Consider the following 15,492-nt stretch of genomic DNA (forward strand, 5'->3'; position numbering starts at 1 on the left):
TATGACAAAAAAACATAAGTTTAATCTAAACTTAAAACACCAACTATAAACCCTAAATCATCAACTCTAAACCCTAAACCATGAAACCTTCAAATCTAAACCCTAAACGATCAAATGTAAACCCTATACCCTAAACTCTAAACCCTAAATCATCAACTCTAAACCCTAAACCATGAAACATCAACTTTAAACCCTAAACCCCCAAACATCAACTCTAAACCCTAAACCGTAAACCTTCAAATCTAAACCCTAAAACATAAACTCTAAACCCTAAACGTGAACCCCAAACCCTATATACTAAACCCTAAACCCTAAAAAATCAACTCTATACCCTAAACCCTAAATTTTCAACTCTAAACCCTAAACATAAACCCTAAACCCTAAAATCCTAAACCTTCAAATCTAAACCCTAAAACATCTACTCTAGGGTTTTAATGTTTAGGGTTTAGGGTTTACCATTGAAGGTTTAGGGTTTAGGGTTTAGAGTTGATGTTTTAGGGTTTACAGTTGAAGGTTTAGGGTTTACGGTTTAGAGTTGATGTTTTGGGATTTAGGGTTTAGAGTTGATGTTTCAGGGTTTTAGGGTTTATGTTTAGGGTTTAGAGTTGAAAATTTAGGGTTTAGGGTATAGAGTTGATTTTTTAGGGTTTAGGGTTTAGAGTTTAGAGTTGATGTTTTAAATTTTTTTTTTATATATACAAAGAACAAGTGCATAAGAGTCACTTAATGAAGAAGATATTTTTGAAAATGTCAATTTAGTGATGGTAAAGATGAAAAGTGGTAGTATGAAAGTGGTAAACATAAAATTTCCTCTATAATATTTTATCATTAAAAATTATATCCAGTTTTAAGACATTTAAAATAATGGAAGACATGTCTAGATTTAGAAATTATACTATTTTGCTTCTCATATATGTATATTTATATAAAAAAATTTAAATTTAAGAAATTAAAACTATTAACAAATTATATATATATTAATATATGCTATATACGTGTTATATACCGATCGTGAGGTTTATTCTTCGACTACGGATCTGTGCCAAATATATAAATATTGTATGTATGTTCGATCTTATTTTGAATGTGTATATATTTTGAATATTGTAATTTAATCTGTTTAATTATTTTTATTTAGTTTGCATTAGCAACAGTTCCATTTTTATTTGGTTTTCTTTTCTAACTAATTTTAGTTATCTTTTCATCTCTTCTTTGTCTAACTTTAGCCGCATTACCATCATTCATGTGAAGTGAAGTAGAAAAACGGAATATGTGAAGTGAAATAGAAAAACAGAACAGAGGACTTGAACATCTTTACGATGATGTGGACGAGCTCAACTTCAGAGTGCAACCAGAGCGGCCGCTGTGAAGTAGATAAACAGAGTTGTATATGTTCATTATAGACCCTCTTTTGTTTTGATCTTTTGTGATCGTGTTGCTTAGAACTCAAATTTGGTTCTTATTATGGAAAACCAAAATCTTACTGTATGGAACAGAAGCAAAAATGTTGATATACGCTCCATCAAAACAGGGAATGAAAAAACCAGAGTAGTTGCAACAACAACTACAAAGTTCAAAAGCAAACCAGACCAAACAGTGGACTAAATCCAGATTTAACAGTTGCAGCAAATTTCTATGTTCCATGAAAATAAAAAGGTGAGACTCCTCCTCCTTCTTTGGCTAGATCCTTTTGCAACAACACATCATAATTGATCAAAGCCATCTATGACAAAATCTGCAAAATACTAACAATATCTAATAGTTTGACAATAATTTATTCCAAGAAAATAATACAATTTCCTCAACATCACTTTTATATATTTATCTATACTAAGCTTTCCTAGCTACCCAACAACTTCAACTAATGTAAATAGAGATTCATACTTGCTTTTAGCTGCATTAGTGTGGAAGCAAAGATTTTACCTTGAAAGAAAATTTAATGATCGAGAGATAGTAAGGTGGAGAATCAAAGTTGGTCAAATTGGTGCATTAATCCAACTAAAAGACAGACGAATGAGAAGTGCGTATAGCTTCTTTGAAACCAGACTACGTAGTGTTATCATCCACTGATTACAAATTAAACGATGACTCATGCTATCTTCTCCACAAAACACTCTTTCATAATCTGGAATATGCTGCATAGTAAAGTGTTCTGTTATTTCATAAACCTCACTACCCAAAATAATCAACAAAAATGACATGAACTTAAGCATTTGTTACCTCTGCCGTATTGACTTTGAGATTGGTTATAGAATAAACTTGTGATATTTCTTGCCTTGTGTCTCTTCCTCGAGTTTTTATTGTTTTCTTTATTACCTTGGCTTAACCTTTTCTTTTCTCCTCGTGCTGCTCTCTAAACGTAGTAGTTTCTGTTAAGTGATCTCTTGATGGTCTCTGATAAAATCCAAAATTATTGGCCATTGGCATCAAAATAAACATGACCAACTAAACACGTATAGGCTTTCCATGGAGCTTAATCATGTTGAGAACCTTAATTGCCTGCATAATATGGAAATAAAATTTTGCTATTGTGTAGAGAAAGAAGTCAAAACTCTTGAAAGAGAGAAAGACTTACATAGCCAATGTCTTCCTCACAAAGGAAGTCAACCTTGATGAAGATTTGTCACCCTATCTTTGGGAACATACACATTAATTGATAAAATCCAAAAATAAACAGAGGACCTTAATGTCAGATGAAGACCAGTTCTTCTAAGTATAGCCAACAACCATAAGATACAGAAGCAACTAAGCAAAGATTATTCATATGAACCAAAGCGTTCAACTTACCAACATGACCTGCTTGTATTAAACATTCCCAAAGAAATTATTTATATATAGCTACAATTCACAGAGAAGAGAAACTGAGAAACACACAGTAAATCTACCGAATAAATCCAAAATCTAAAGTTAGGGAGAGAGAAAGGAGAAGAACCTGGGGGTCGAGATTCCCAACGTAAACAGTAGCTTCTTGGCTCCTCTCGGCTCTCAGTGGAGTGTTGTTTAGCTCCTACCCCGGGAGATATTAGAGTTATCATCTACTTCTGCTCCTTTGTTTCTGCTACTGCACCAACATCGTAAATATCAAGTTATATTTTACAAACGTTAGAAATAGCGTTAGGGGGAGGTTGCGACGAATCTAGTCATTCCCAGAAAGAATAAAATAAAGTTTCTTTTGAACCATATAGATTAGTCCTCACTACAAATTTACTTGTGTTTTCGACCCATCTTGCCTCATGTGTTCCTCTTTGGGTCAGTTATATTGCAAAGGATTTCGTTCAAATGATTAGAGAAAGCCATAGTGTTGATCGGATTTTGTAGGAATCGACAATAAAAAAGAGAACATGATCACTTACAGAAGTGGTAAGAAGCTCATCCTTATAGTGTGTGTTTGTACTGGGATCTCATTTGTTTCAATTCAGTTGACCAGAGTGAACGTTCAGGTGGCAAGTATCCAAGCAAAAGTTACAAAATAAAAAATCACATTTCAAATTTCTCCTAAGGCTTTTCACGCAAACCAAACTATATCCTAAATCTCAAATACCTTCCAGACAGTAGAACGGATTCCAGGAGAATCAGAAAAACTTTGTAAAGCAAGACTCCTCAACTCCTTCATATTGATCACCTTCTTTGATAACTACTAATCAAAACCAAATCAATTAACAATTCAAGACTTAGAAGAATCTTAAGATAAGTTAATAAAGGAGGGAAGGTTTGCGCAATTGACCTGACCTCCGCTGAGAGATGAGCTTGGCGGGAAAAGTCCTCGGTGGAAGGAACACCTGAGTTTCCATTACCCCCAGAGATATTGATACCGTTCCTCGGTTCCGAGGAAGCTGTGGAGGGCGGAGGAGCGGAACTGAGCCTGGAAGCAACAGAGATCTATTCTGACTTCTCCTTCATTTTAGTGGTGGGGGAATGACCATCGTCGTCGTTGAAAGACAACGGCGGAGGAGGAGCAGACCACATGGTGCTATTAAACCATTCCGACACCCTTTTTCCTCACCATGATTTGATGGATTGATCAAGGATTCCGTTTCCCAAGTATCGACCGAAAAGAGATCAATTCGACGATGATTGTGGAAATCCAAGTTTGATGTTTCTTCTTCTCTTCTCTGAAGGGAAGTTGTAGAGGTATATGCAATTATGTTCCGCAATAAAGAAAACGAATGGCTAATTGATCTGTCAAACGGAGAAAAAAAAAGAAAGTTATACTGATCAAGGTTTTTAGAAGCATTTGTGTGCAGATGCATATAAATTAGTTACGGCCCAATAAAATAAAGATCCAGTTATAAAAAATGGAAAATATCGTGCAAAAGAAAGTTTAGAAAATACTGACACGTGGCAACAATTGCCCTATGCTGAATGATGGAGTGGAAGATTGTGGAGAGATAACTCTCCTTTATTGTTATAGAAGATTAATGCTTTATCATCAGTTATACCAATTAACAACTATACAAAAGAATAAGTTAACTCTTTTCAAAAGCAAAATAACTTAAAACGAGACGAGATTTTCAACCAATTAGTCTACATGAACTAAGGTTAGATTCACCTAGCGAGTTATTTTATTTAAAATTTGAAAAACACATGTACACAACAAACGACTCCCAAACAATCACACTTTGTTTTCAATTATTCATCGGTAACTATAACCATCATGAGAGAGGTAATATAAGCTACCGTCACTTCACAAGAAAAGTACAACATAAATATCTACCGCGCAGATGGTCGAAATATATAGCATACGGACAACTAAAGATACACAACACTGACATAGTGAGCAGAACAAGACAAGACAGCTGGTTTTAATCTTGTGCTCTGAAACGGGTGCTTTCCATTATGTGGTAGGCGCTAGCTTGCTCGAGGCCCTCACGTCTATGAAATTCTTTGATCTGTATCACAAGAAAAAGTGAAAAATGTCTAATACTAGTGTAAGATGCAATCAATGTCAATAGATTCTTACCTCATCATGGGGCACATCTTTAAACTCTGGAAGAACTAGACGTTGAACGAACTCAATGTATGAAGCCGTGATGGTTTCAGTTACCCCATCTGCAAACTCAACCTCATGTTTCTCCGACATTAACGACACTTGTAGCAGTAGACCATCTTCACTCACTGAAATAATTTTTCACCTAATTAAATTTATAGAATAGAAGCATAATGAAAAATCTCAAGAGAAGTGAAGAAGACCTTTGAGCACATCTCCTCCGTCTTCGTTGAGTTTGAATCCCTTTTCTTTGAAATACTCTTCGACACATTTATCGTCACTAAAACGATGTTTAAGTCGATGGACCGCAAATGCAAGATGGTTCAGTGTGTAGCCGTGGAAAAGCGCCCATGCTCCATATTCACTCTCTCTTTACCATTGAGACACATACAATTCATTTATTGATAAGCTATAACCATCAAATGTAATGACTAAAAGTTATCAGATATATACTTGGCAAGTTGATTAAAGTCGGTGGATGTTGGCTTCTCCCAAATTAGAGATCCCAAAGTACTTGAAAGAATGGCTTGCTTACCACCTTCTGGTTTCAAATAGTAATAATATTTAATCTCAATTAGGACCAACAAAAGAGAATTAGATATGTTGAAGACTCATATTGACAACAGTATGTTTGTTGTCATTCATACCTGTGATTCTTGGCTTAGTTCGTCCACAAGAAGCTCAGCTATAACAATTCGTGGCAAGGGGCCGTTGCCTAGACCGTGTCCTTCACCAGGGACGTTTATATCAAGAGGAGAAAGCCAGAGAACGTGTAGATGCTTCTTTGGAAAATCAAGTCTGCCTCCAACTTGATATCCATAATCCGTGAAAAAGCTCGACAGAGAATCTATTCCATAACCATCGACCTAAAATGATGCCCTCAAGTTCTTAATATACTTTGATGTCTAATAAACACAAACTCGATGCCTAAAATACCAGCTTGTTGATCAGAACTGAGCATGCACACTGCTGATACCTTGATTGTCCTGAAGAAAAAGTGGTCGTAGGAGACCTTTTCGTTGTCCACTGACTGAACTAGTTCCCATACCGTATTTGCCATCAGATTCTTCCTCAAATACGTTTTCAGTATACTCTCAAGCACATCCCGGAGAAAATTTTCACTTCCTCCCTGGTTACAACATAACCATATAGTATCATATTGATTAATCGGTTTGATTTTTTACGCTTAAAGGAAAATATTTAAGAAAAAACCTTGAATGATGAAGCTTGAGGCAAGTCAAGAGAACCCATGTAGGAAGATCTTTGAGCTCTGTCCGGATGAGAAACACAACGTAGCTTGATTCTTCTTAAATCGTGTGGAAAACTGGTAATTAATTATTACTACCTGACAAAGAGTGTGGAAAGTAAGCAACAAGGATCGCAGTGTACACTGATTGCTTGGTAGTAGTTGAATTTTATTGAGATAGTGGGGAATCGGTAGGTGGCCACGAATATATTTTTCTTTCTAATATTGTAAAAAGCAATTTCTATTTTTTTTTTTGTAACACCAACTTTCATTAATCAGAATAAACTAGGCTCCATTGTTTATAGGAAGCGAGACACTGGATATATTCCATAGAGTTTGCTTTGCCAAAACATCATCATCTCCATTTTTTCCCCGTTGAATCCAAGAGAAGGAAATAAAATCAAAAGCTAAAGATAAGCAAGATATATCAGCGACAATTCCATAGAGCTCTGTAGCTGACGGGTCTGAGTTGAGCGCCTTGACAAGATTGAGAGAGTCTGTTTCGCAGTGGACCTGGCGAATTTCTTTCTCAATGCAGTAATGCAGTGCTTCTCGGAGTGCCAGACCCTCCGCTACCAAAGGTGAGTTAACGTGGTGACAGTGTGCCAAGGTTGAGGTTTTCTCAGTTCCCTCACCTATACACCAGCCGAGTCCCGCTAGTTGTAGATCTTCTCTCCAAACTGCGTCCGTTTGTAGTAATATCGAGTTCAGAGGTCTGGATGGTTCTTCAATACGCTGCGGAGCCGTAGTTGACCCTGAGAAGATAGGTTGTGCCTCAATCCATTCTCGAGCTGCTGCTACCGTTTTTGTGATTATTGCTTCAGATGTTCTCTTTGTTGTTGAAGATATGATCGTTCCTTGCCAGCCAGAGGTGCCAGAGGATCCAGGGGGCGAGTTGACCTGAGGTTATTCCCGAAGGTGGGAGGCACACTAACTTGCAAAGCGTATCCAACTAGCAGTCAAATCTACCAATCCTCTAGTTTCAACGTTAGTGGAGAATGGGGCAATATTCCAAACCTTTTGTGCCATACCACAATGAAGGAAAAGATGATTGATAGATTCAGTCGTGTTGCATCTCTTGCAGTTGATGTTGGTGGTTATGTTTCGAGCAGCCAGTCCCTCGCCTACTGGTAGAGCTCCCCGGAAAATCTTCTAGAGGAAAAGCTTTATTTTTGGCACAGTGTGTAGTTTCCACACTCCTTTTTGCCAATCAAACTTGTCGCCTGCGTGGTTTGCTTCCGCATTGTCCTTCCTTTCCAGAGCTATTCTGTAACCCGACTTTGTAGTATAATCTCCAGACCTGGTGCCTAACCAAATGAGTTTATCAGGTGCTCCAGTTCGGCTAGGTTTCAGACTTACGATTTTGCTTTCCTCATGTGGGATCACTCGGCGTATAGCTTCTCTGTCCCAATCCGATTTGTCTGGTAGAAGGAGATGAGCCACCATAAGGTCTTGTTGGTTTTCTGGTGCTGGTCCCATGGGTCGGAGTTGCTCGGTATTGCTCAGCCAAGAGTCTGTCCATACGTGAATCGACTCGCCATTCCCAACAGCCCATCCAGCATTACTACAGATGAGGTCCCGTCCCACCAAAAGTCCCTTCCAGCCATGAGATTCTACTGACTTATGTGATGCTGTTAGAAAGGTCTCGTCGGCAAAATATTTTCCTTTTAGCACTCTGCTCAAGAGACAGTGGGGATTGTTGATTAGTCTCCAGCTTAACTTTGCTAAGAACGCATCGTTAAAGCTCTGGAAATCCTTGAAGTTCAGGCTGCCCTTAGCCTTTGGTTGGGTCATTTTTGTCCATGAGACCCATGCCATCTTTCTGCTCCCATCATTTCCGTCCCACCAATATCTGGTTAGAGCTGACTGTATCCGATCACACAACAACACGGGGAGCTTAAAACACGTCATAGCGTATGAGGGGACTGGCGTTAGAACACTGTATAGCATGACCAACTTCCTGGCCGTTGAGAGAAACTTGTTGGACCAGCTGCTGGCTTTGACTTGTATCCTATCCACAATGGACATAAATAAGTCACGTTTCTTTCCTCGAAGTGATCCGGTAAGCCGAGATACTTTCCTATACCCCCTTCTTTTTGTATACCCAGAATCCGCTTCATTTTTGTCTTTAGGGCCCCTGGACTTCGGCGTGAGAAGGTTATTGCCGATTTATCGGCGTTGATAACCTGGCCCGATGCGGTCTCATATTGGTGTAACACCGTTGTAAGGGCTGTTGCGCTGGCTTCGTTTGCTCGGGTGAAGAACATGGTGTCGTCCGGAAATAGGAGGTGGTTGACTCTAGGACATCCCATGGCTACTCGAATGCCGGCCAACTCGCCAGTTTCTTGTGCTCTGTTACGTCCCGAGAGTACTTCACCACACAAGATGAATAGATATGGTGAAAGTGGGTCTCCTTGACGGATCCCCCTACTCGGCTTAACTCTTCCTCTAGGCAAGCCGTTGATGAGGAAGACGTATGTAACTGAAGAGACACACTCCATGATCCAGCTGATCCAAATCTGATGGAATCCCAATCTTTCAAGGACCAACTGAATGAACTCCCATTCTAGCCTATCATAGGCTTTACTCATGTCCGTCTTGACCGCCATTGAGCATATTTTCTCAGCTTTTGAGGTTTGGAGGAAGTGGAGAACCTCATGTGTGATTAGAACATTATCTGATATTGCTCTTCCAGGTACAAAGGCGGATTGATTTTCTGAGATAATAGAAGGCAGCAGCGGCTGGAGACGTTTCGTCAAGATCTTGGAGACGATCTTATAGTAGACATTGCATTGCGCTATCGGTCTGTAGTCCGCTACCATTTGTCGGCTTCCTTTTTTGGGGATTAGGCGGACGAAGGTTTCGTTTATCTTCGCTGGGAGCTTCCCGGAGGTAAAGAACTCTTGTATTTCTGAGACAATGTCGCCTCCAGTGGCGTCCCAGTTGGAGTGGAAAAACCCTGCCGAGAATCCGTCCGGTCCCGGCGCCTTATCAGGGTGTATGGAGAAGACAGCGCTTCTTATTTCCTCTGGACTCGGGATCTGTATCAGCTTGCCATTCTCCTCATCTGTGATTCTCGGTTGAAGCGCTAGTTTGATGATTTCCTCCCTCTCGCTCGGGGTACTTGTGAAGAGATCATTGAAATACTGGACAATAACCTTAGCAATCTGCTCCTCCTTATAGACAGGTTTGCCCTCTGCGTCCTCGATGACTGAGAAGTCATTCACCCGCTTCCGGTTCTTCGTCGTCGCATGAAAGAACCCCGAGTTTTGGTCCCCAAGTCTCAACCATAATAATCTACTTCTCTGGCGCCAGTACGCCTCCTCTGATTTGTAGACTGCTTTCAATTCGCTGGAAATTTTGTGGATTAGTTCCAGGTCGTTTGCGCTGCTTGTTTGGGCTTTTTCAAGTTCCACCTTCTTGTGCTCAATAACAATCCTACTGTTCGCTTGTTTGGTTTTATTCCATCGTGAGATTGCCCCCCTTACTAAGGTAATTTTCTCCGATACTGAGCATGAGCGAGCTGCTTCCCATGTTATCTTTATTAGCTCTGAGACCTCAGGGTATTCTTTTAACCTCCTGTCATATCGGAATATACCTCTTCTTTTTCTTTTGCAAGGTTCAAAGACAGTGAGTAGCGGTTTGTGATCAGATCGCTCATATGCCATATAAACACATCTAGCCGTCGGGAAGAGTTCAGCCCGGGTTGAATTTGCAGCAGCGCGGTCTAACCTGCAACGGACCAGGTGGTCGCCCCTCTGTCCTCTCCATGATAGAGGGTCACCGCTATGTGGTATGTCGAATAAATCTCCCTGTGCGTAGAAAGTTCTCAGGTCAGTGAAGGAGCCTTCGGGTCTTTGGGTCCCTCTCTTTTTTTCCTCATTACTAAGGATATCATTACAGTCACCAGTAATGAACCATGGCGCGTCTCTCGCCTCGCTTATAGAGATTAAGTAGTCCCAAAGGCTTCTTCGTTGATGTTGGTCTGTGTCTCCATATATGAAAGAGGCAAAAAATCTTTTGCCTTCCACTTCAACTTGTGTGTCAATCAAGTTTGCATTTGCCTCTATAACCTCAAGTTTTATTTCTTGTTTCCAAAACAAAGCTAGACCCCCCGCTCCATGGCCAACTGGAGGTACTAGATCATAGTATTCATATCCCAAATGCTTGAGTTTATCTAGTACAAATGCGTTGGGGTTTTTAGTTTCCATCAAGAAAATGATGTCCGGGTAGATACTCTTCTTGATCTCTCCCAACCTTTGAACTGTCCAATGATTCCCTAAACCTTGGCAGTTCCAGCTCACTATCTTTAAGGAACGAAAGTCGACGGATTCTGAAAATCCCCCTTCTTCTTCTTCCTCGTAGCAGGGATCATGTTACATATTGGTTGGTTCTCAAGATCTTGAGCCGACCCCCTAAGTCCTGAACTGTCGTGAGAGTTCGCAGGCTTGGTTTTGTTAGTTCTCTTGCCCTTCTGAGTTGCAAGGCTCCTACGGCACGTTGGGGGGTTTGGACTGTTGCACCTTTCTCTTCCTCGAGCTTGATCCCGCCAGGAGTTTCTGGCTGCTTTGAGCTTTCTTTTTTTGTGCCTGGTGGTCTCCCCGGTTTGCGACGGGCTTCAGATTGGTTCGTAGGGTGCATTCCTAGTTGCGCTGGTGGGGGAGATGGTCCTAGCCGAAGCAGTGCAGGGACGCGTTTTGGGCTTGTATCATTGTCATCATTGAGGTCTGGTGTTTCTTGGTTAGCAATCCTTGCTCTCCCCATTTTCGCCGCAGTTTGTTCTATCTCCTCTTGTTCTTCCGCCATTCGGTAGCATTCCTTGCGTGCTGCGCTTTCTGTCGGGTCCGCTATTGAAGTATATTGCTTCATTACATCATGAAGTTCTCCAATGGCCTCTTCAAGTGCTTCTCTGGGTAGGTCTTCTTGGGGTATCTGTAGGGGAGTCCCCCTAGCAGAGTACTGGTGAGCCTTTTTTGATGCACTTGATTCTTCATTTCCATCTCCAGAGATTGGGAGTCCCCGTTCTCTAGAGTGGTGTCTCGCTTCACGCGGAGAGATCTGGCTTCCGGTTCTGTGGCCGTCATGATAAGCTGGGATATGTGACGATCATTCCTTATTAAAGGAGTGGTGGACATGGGTTCTTCTCCATTGAGAGCTTCTGTTTTCCGCTACTCTCAGGTTTGTGTTTCTATCTTTTCGTGGCTCCGTACGGTAGCTGTTGGTATGGTAGCGGTCTCTGTGGTAATTCTCATTTGGCCGACTGTAAGGGGATGGTCGGTAAGTGTCTCTGTAGCGAGTTGACGGTGCTTTGCCCGTAGTAGTTCTCCCTCGACTCATAGTAGGCTCGGCTTCCTTGGCTGAGAGAGCTGTCTCCTCATTGTTTCCTTCCGTAAGTAGCAACCTTTCTTTTTTCTCTGCTTTTGTTTTTAGACAGTCTCGAGCTTCATGGTCCAGTCGGTAGTAGTAAGAGCAGAGTTTTGCTAACTGTTCATAAACCAATGTTGCTGTGACTTCATCCCCGCTTGGGAACTCTACAACTGAGCTCGTACTGAGGGGGAGTGTCCCGTTGATTTGCACCCGCATGCGCACGTTGAGTGATGTTATCTCAGCTTCTTCATAGATTCCTATGTCTTCTCCAATTGCTTTTATGGTTGCTTCCGTCCAAAGATGAACAGGGAGTCCTTGTACTTTAATCCAGAATGGGATAAGTGATGGAAAGTCAGGGGCCATGGTAGGGTTCCATCTCTCCACAATCACCATCCATTTTGCATAATGATAGGGACGTTTGTCGAGGATAGTAAGAAGGTCTTCTTCTTTCTCAAACTGGAACTGGAACATGCCTTGTCCCAGATCAGCACCCACAAAGCGGGTTTCAGTAGCCCACCTTTCTGCAAAGAACGGCAGGAGAGACCATACCTTTTGTATAGATGGGTTTGTCACTCTCCCTATGAGGGTGAGGGAGTGCTTCTGTAAGAGGTAAGCGTTTGCTGGTTCTGGAACTCTAACCCGAGCTTTTCGTGGAGCTTGATAGGGTTCTGATACCAAAGCTTTACCTTTCTCTGCTGCCGACAGTCGTCTGTTATCCATGGTTTGTTTTCGAAAAGATTGATGGCGGAGAAAGTCTTCTCTTTTCGCCGGTCTTCTCTGGAGTAGTAGAGTCAAGTTGGCCAAACGTCTTACTGGTTGTAGATTTGTTTGTTAACTACTTCAGCGGGTCTCTTTCTTCTAAATCTCGTTGCTAGAAGAGATTGAGAGTTTTAGGAGTAGCAGCAGTAGAGCTTCATCGTCGGCGTGTCTTCGTGTGGCATGGCGGTCCCGCCGACCCAAGTCGGGGGAGTGAACCCGGCGGTTCGTTCTGCACGCGGCGGTTCTGCGGAGTAACCACTGGATAAACCTTTAAACGGAATTTTTTTTGAAAAGATGCTCTTTTTTCCGAGAAACAGAGGTTCAAAAGAGGAAATGTCTAACCGTTAAAAGAAGGTGGCGCGAAAAGTCAACTTTCTAAAGACCTTTCTCGTGAAATGTGTCTGAGAACTTTTTGCTTGTCCAGTTAACTTGGTTTTTATTATTCGGGAATATCAATTTCTACATAAAATTATAAATTAAAAAACCACTATGATGAACCTTTTGAATTTAATTATAGTTACCAGTTACCACAATGACCTATATCGTCTTTTACCTTTTGCATTTTTTGGTAAAATTTTACCCCGAAGTACGAAATATATGTTGCTACTCTGTGTTAATTCTCTGAGTTGCAATTTCATTGCAAGACTAAATATATGGTCAAGACTATTTTTTACAACCAAGACACAAAAACTCTAGCCGTGAGAAAGAAAAAGTTTTTTTTTTTTTTTATAGTTTTCCGATGGCCAGAGCTTTGCTTCTATAACTCCGACATCAGCTTTTTGATTTGTTTTGCTTCATTTTCTTTAATTTGCTTTATTTCCGGTCATTTAATTTGTTTAATTATCAATTTATTTTAAATATTTTTTTTTATTGTTCTTTTATATGTTTCTTCAAATAGATTTGGTAATACAAAAATTTTGGTTCAATTGAAGCTTTTAGGAAAACTAATTGACAGATCTGTTACAGATGGTGGCGATGAGTCTTACTGGTTTCACTCGTTGATGATTATTCATTCGATGGTGATGGAGTTCTTGCTACAAAGTATGGTTACTTCGAAAAGCATCATGAAATTTTATGGAACGGTAATCTATTTGACTATGTTATTATCAATAAAGCAATATAAATATTTATCTTGTCTCGGTGACTCCTACTGGAGTATTAAAAAGAGAGTGGCTATCATTTTCAATTCAGTCTGAAGCGTGGTATTTTTGGATTAATACGAAGATTACCTCCCTTGAGATTCAACCCGTGTTCGAAAACGCGGTTTAGGCGCCCGGATTCTCGGCGTGGAAGCGCTAGGCGACTCTTCACCGTAGCGGTTAGGGTCAGTTCGGTTGATAAATCAGAGCCACTAAAAAAACCACTTTTTTGTTCAGTTTTATGTTGAAATAGGTTTATATTTGTTAGACCTATTAAGTTTCAACTAGATTAAGTGAAAAATGATGGAAAATAATGAAAGATCTGAGAAAATTATAGAAGACACCATTTTTACAATCAGAAAATCGCAGGTTTAGATGGAGGGAGATAAAACCGAATTGACCATTTTAACCCTCATTAATAGAAAAAGCGAAATAAAGAAACACGTGGGGTTGAGGATTCGAACTCGGGTTCTTTGGTAAATTAGGGATAGTAATTACCATCTCCCCCACCGTGTTTTCTTGAATTATTTATCATTCACTGATATTTATACGTATAAAAGTGTAAAATTAATCCCCGATTACTCTTCGATTAGTCTCCGATTTTCTATCAACTCGCTAGGCGTATGCCGACCGCCCAACTCACGCCTAGCGCGATTCCGAACATTGGATTCAACTATTCTAAAAGCAATATAGAACTTTTATATGAAACTTTTTTTGTCATCCATACGCAAAATATATGTGTGTTAATTTACTTTGAATTATTACTAGGATATATTTTTCTACATTTTTTCGATAGTTCTCACAGTTTAGAAATTTTTGCCTAAAAGGCTTAATAGTACAATCTATCGTTAAAAAAAGACTAAATATATGACATACATAAATATAAGATAAGTTGGCTACCATATTCCATAATATCATAAAACATGATGAAACATTAAGTTTTCGAGATTAAAATTATGGGGTTCAACATAATTTTTTGGCCTTTTGGTGTGTATTAAAGGGGTTCGATTTTTCTTTTCCAAAAATCTCTTTTCATATTTGTGTGGAAAGCTCATTGCCGATTTAATTACAACACTAGACAGGATTAATCATTCCAGATTATATTTGTCACTCTCTTCTTACCTATTTTCCTTTATCACTTCTCCATTTTTTTTTATTCTCACTGACTCATGTCCATCAAGCTAATCTAACGTATGAGTTTCTCTAAAATCGTATATATATTTCAAAAAATTTCATATAATCCTAACTTCTCTTCTAAGATTGAGATAATTTTTTTTCAAAAAAAAAAAAAAAGATTGAGATAATTCCCAAACTTTTTTGATCTACCCGAATCTAAGGTATATAAAGCTATGGTTGTGAATGAAGTGATGATTGAAAATTTTCACACCGTTTTAAGATAGATCGGTGACCATTGAAGACCCCATTAAAGTCCTAGATTCAAAATTGTTGATGAAAACGCGAAGAGCCTATTGAGACAACATCAAAAATAATGAGTACATTCCCACTATATGGGCACTATATGGAACGCCGAACGCTTATGATAATTGATAAGTACATTCCCACTATACAGAACGCTTATGATAAGGTATGCACTCTCACGTCACGTCACAGTTTCAGTTTATATTCTACAAAGAAGTAGACATGCGTATATAAACACATTCATTATTTAGGATTTAAATTAGTAATCTTTGTTTAAGAAAAAAAGCTATGTGAACATGGACTCAAAGAAGATTGATTGGGGGTAGAGATTTCAAAATATAAAATGTGTTTATTAATGGTCTCTTTACTCTACGGTATAGAGTTTACGTAACATATATACAAAAATTGCTTCAGTTACAAAAAAAATAAATACAAAAATTGCGTTCTTATGCATGATGAAACTTCCCTTCCTAAGTTGGTCTTGGAATTAAAATCCGATAAAAATTATGCAAAATAAAGATTAATGGCATAGTGAAATACAACATATGTATTTAAACTGTAACAAAAAAATATCA

The 15,492-nt window shown here is 39.5% G+C and overlaps 2 protein-coding genes across 2 annotated transcripts; both read right to left on the reverse strand.

Annotated features, from left to right (window-relative positions):
- Positions 1–4,552: 4,552 nt before the first annotated feature.
- On the reverse strand, positions 4,553–6,406 carry LOC106293216. The gene is made up of 7 exons (XM_013728872.1): positions 6,200–6,406; positions 5,964–6,116; positions 5,635–5,853; positions 5,441–5,556; positions 5,191–5,357; positions 4,961–5,115; positions 4,553–4,889 (listed from the first exon to the last, which is right to left on the reverse strand). The coding sequence occupies exons 1-7, from the start codon at positions 6,236–6,238 to the stop codon at positions 4,803–4,805; spliced, it is 936 nt and encodes a 311-aa protein (XP_013584326.1). The 5' UTR covers positions 6,239–6,406; the 3' UTR covers positions 4,553–4,802.
- Positions 6,407–7,385: 979 nt separating this feature from the next.
- Positions 7,386–8,144, reverse strand: LOC106344567 (uncharacterized mitochondrial protein AtMg00310-like). The gene has a single exon (XM_013783923.1). It carries the CDS (start codon positions 8,142–8,144, stop codon positions 7,386–7,388), a length of 759 nt encoding a protein of 252 aa, XP_013639377.1.
- Between the last annotated feature and the right edge of the window lie 7,348 nt (positions 8,145–15,492).

This window comes from Brassica oleracea, chromosome C5 (genome assembly GCF_000695525.1).
Source record: "Brassica oleracea var. oleracea cultivar TO1000 chromosome C5, BOL, whole genome shotgun sequence".
Taxonomy (NCBI): Eukaryota; Viridiplantae; Streptophyta; class Magnoliopsida; order Brassicales; family Brassicaceae; genus Brassica; species Brassica oleracea.

Excerpts from the sequence above, each read along its gene's own strand:
- LOC106344567 (XM_013783923.1), bottom strand. The coding sequence starts at position 8,144 with ATGACGTGTTTTAAGCTCCCCGTGTTGTTGTGTGATCGGATACAGTCA.
- LOC106293216 (XM_013728872.1), bottom strand. The coding sequence starts at position 6,238 with ATGGGTTCTCTTGACTTGCCTCAAGCTTCATCATTCAAG. Across the intron at positions 5,358-5,440 it reads GACTTTAATCAACTTGCCAA|AGAGAGTGAATATGGAGCAT; the intron begins GTATATATCTGA and ends TCAATGGTAAAG. Across the intron at positions 5,116-5,190 it reads CGGAGGAGATGTGCTCAAAG|TGAGTGAAGATGGTCTACTG; the intron begins GTCTTCTTCACT and ends AAATTATTTCAG.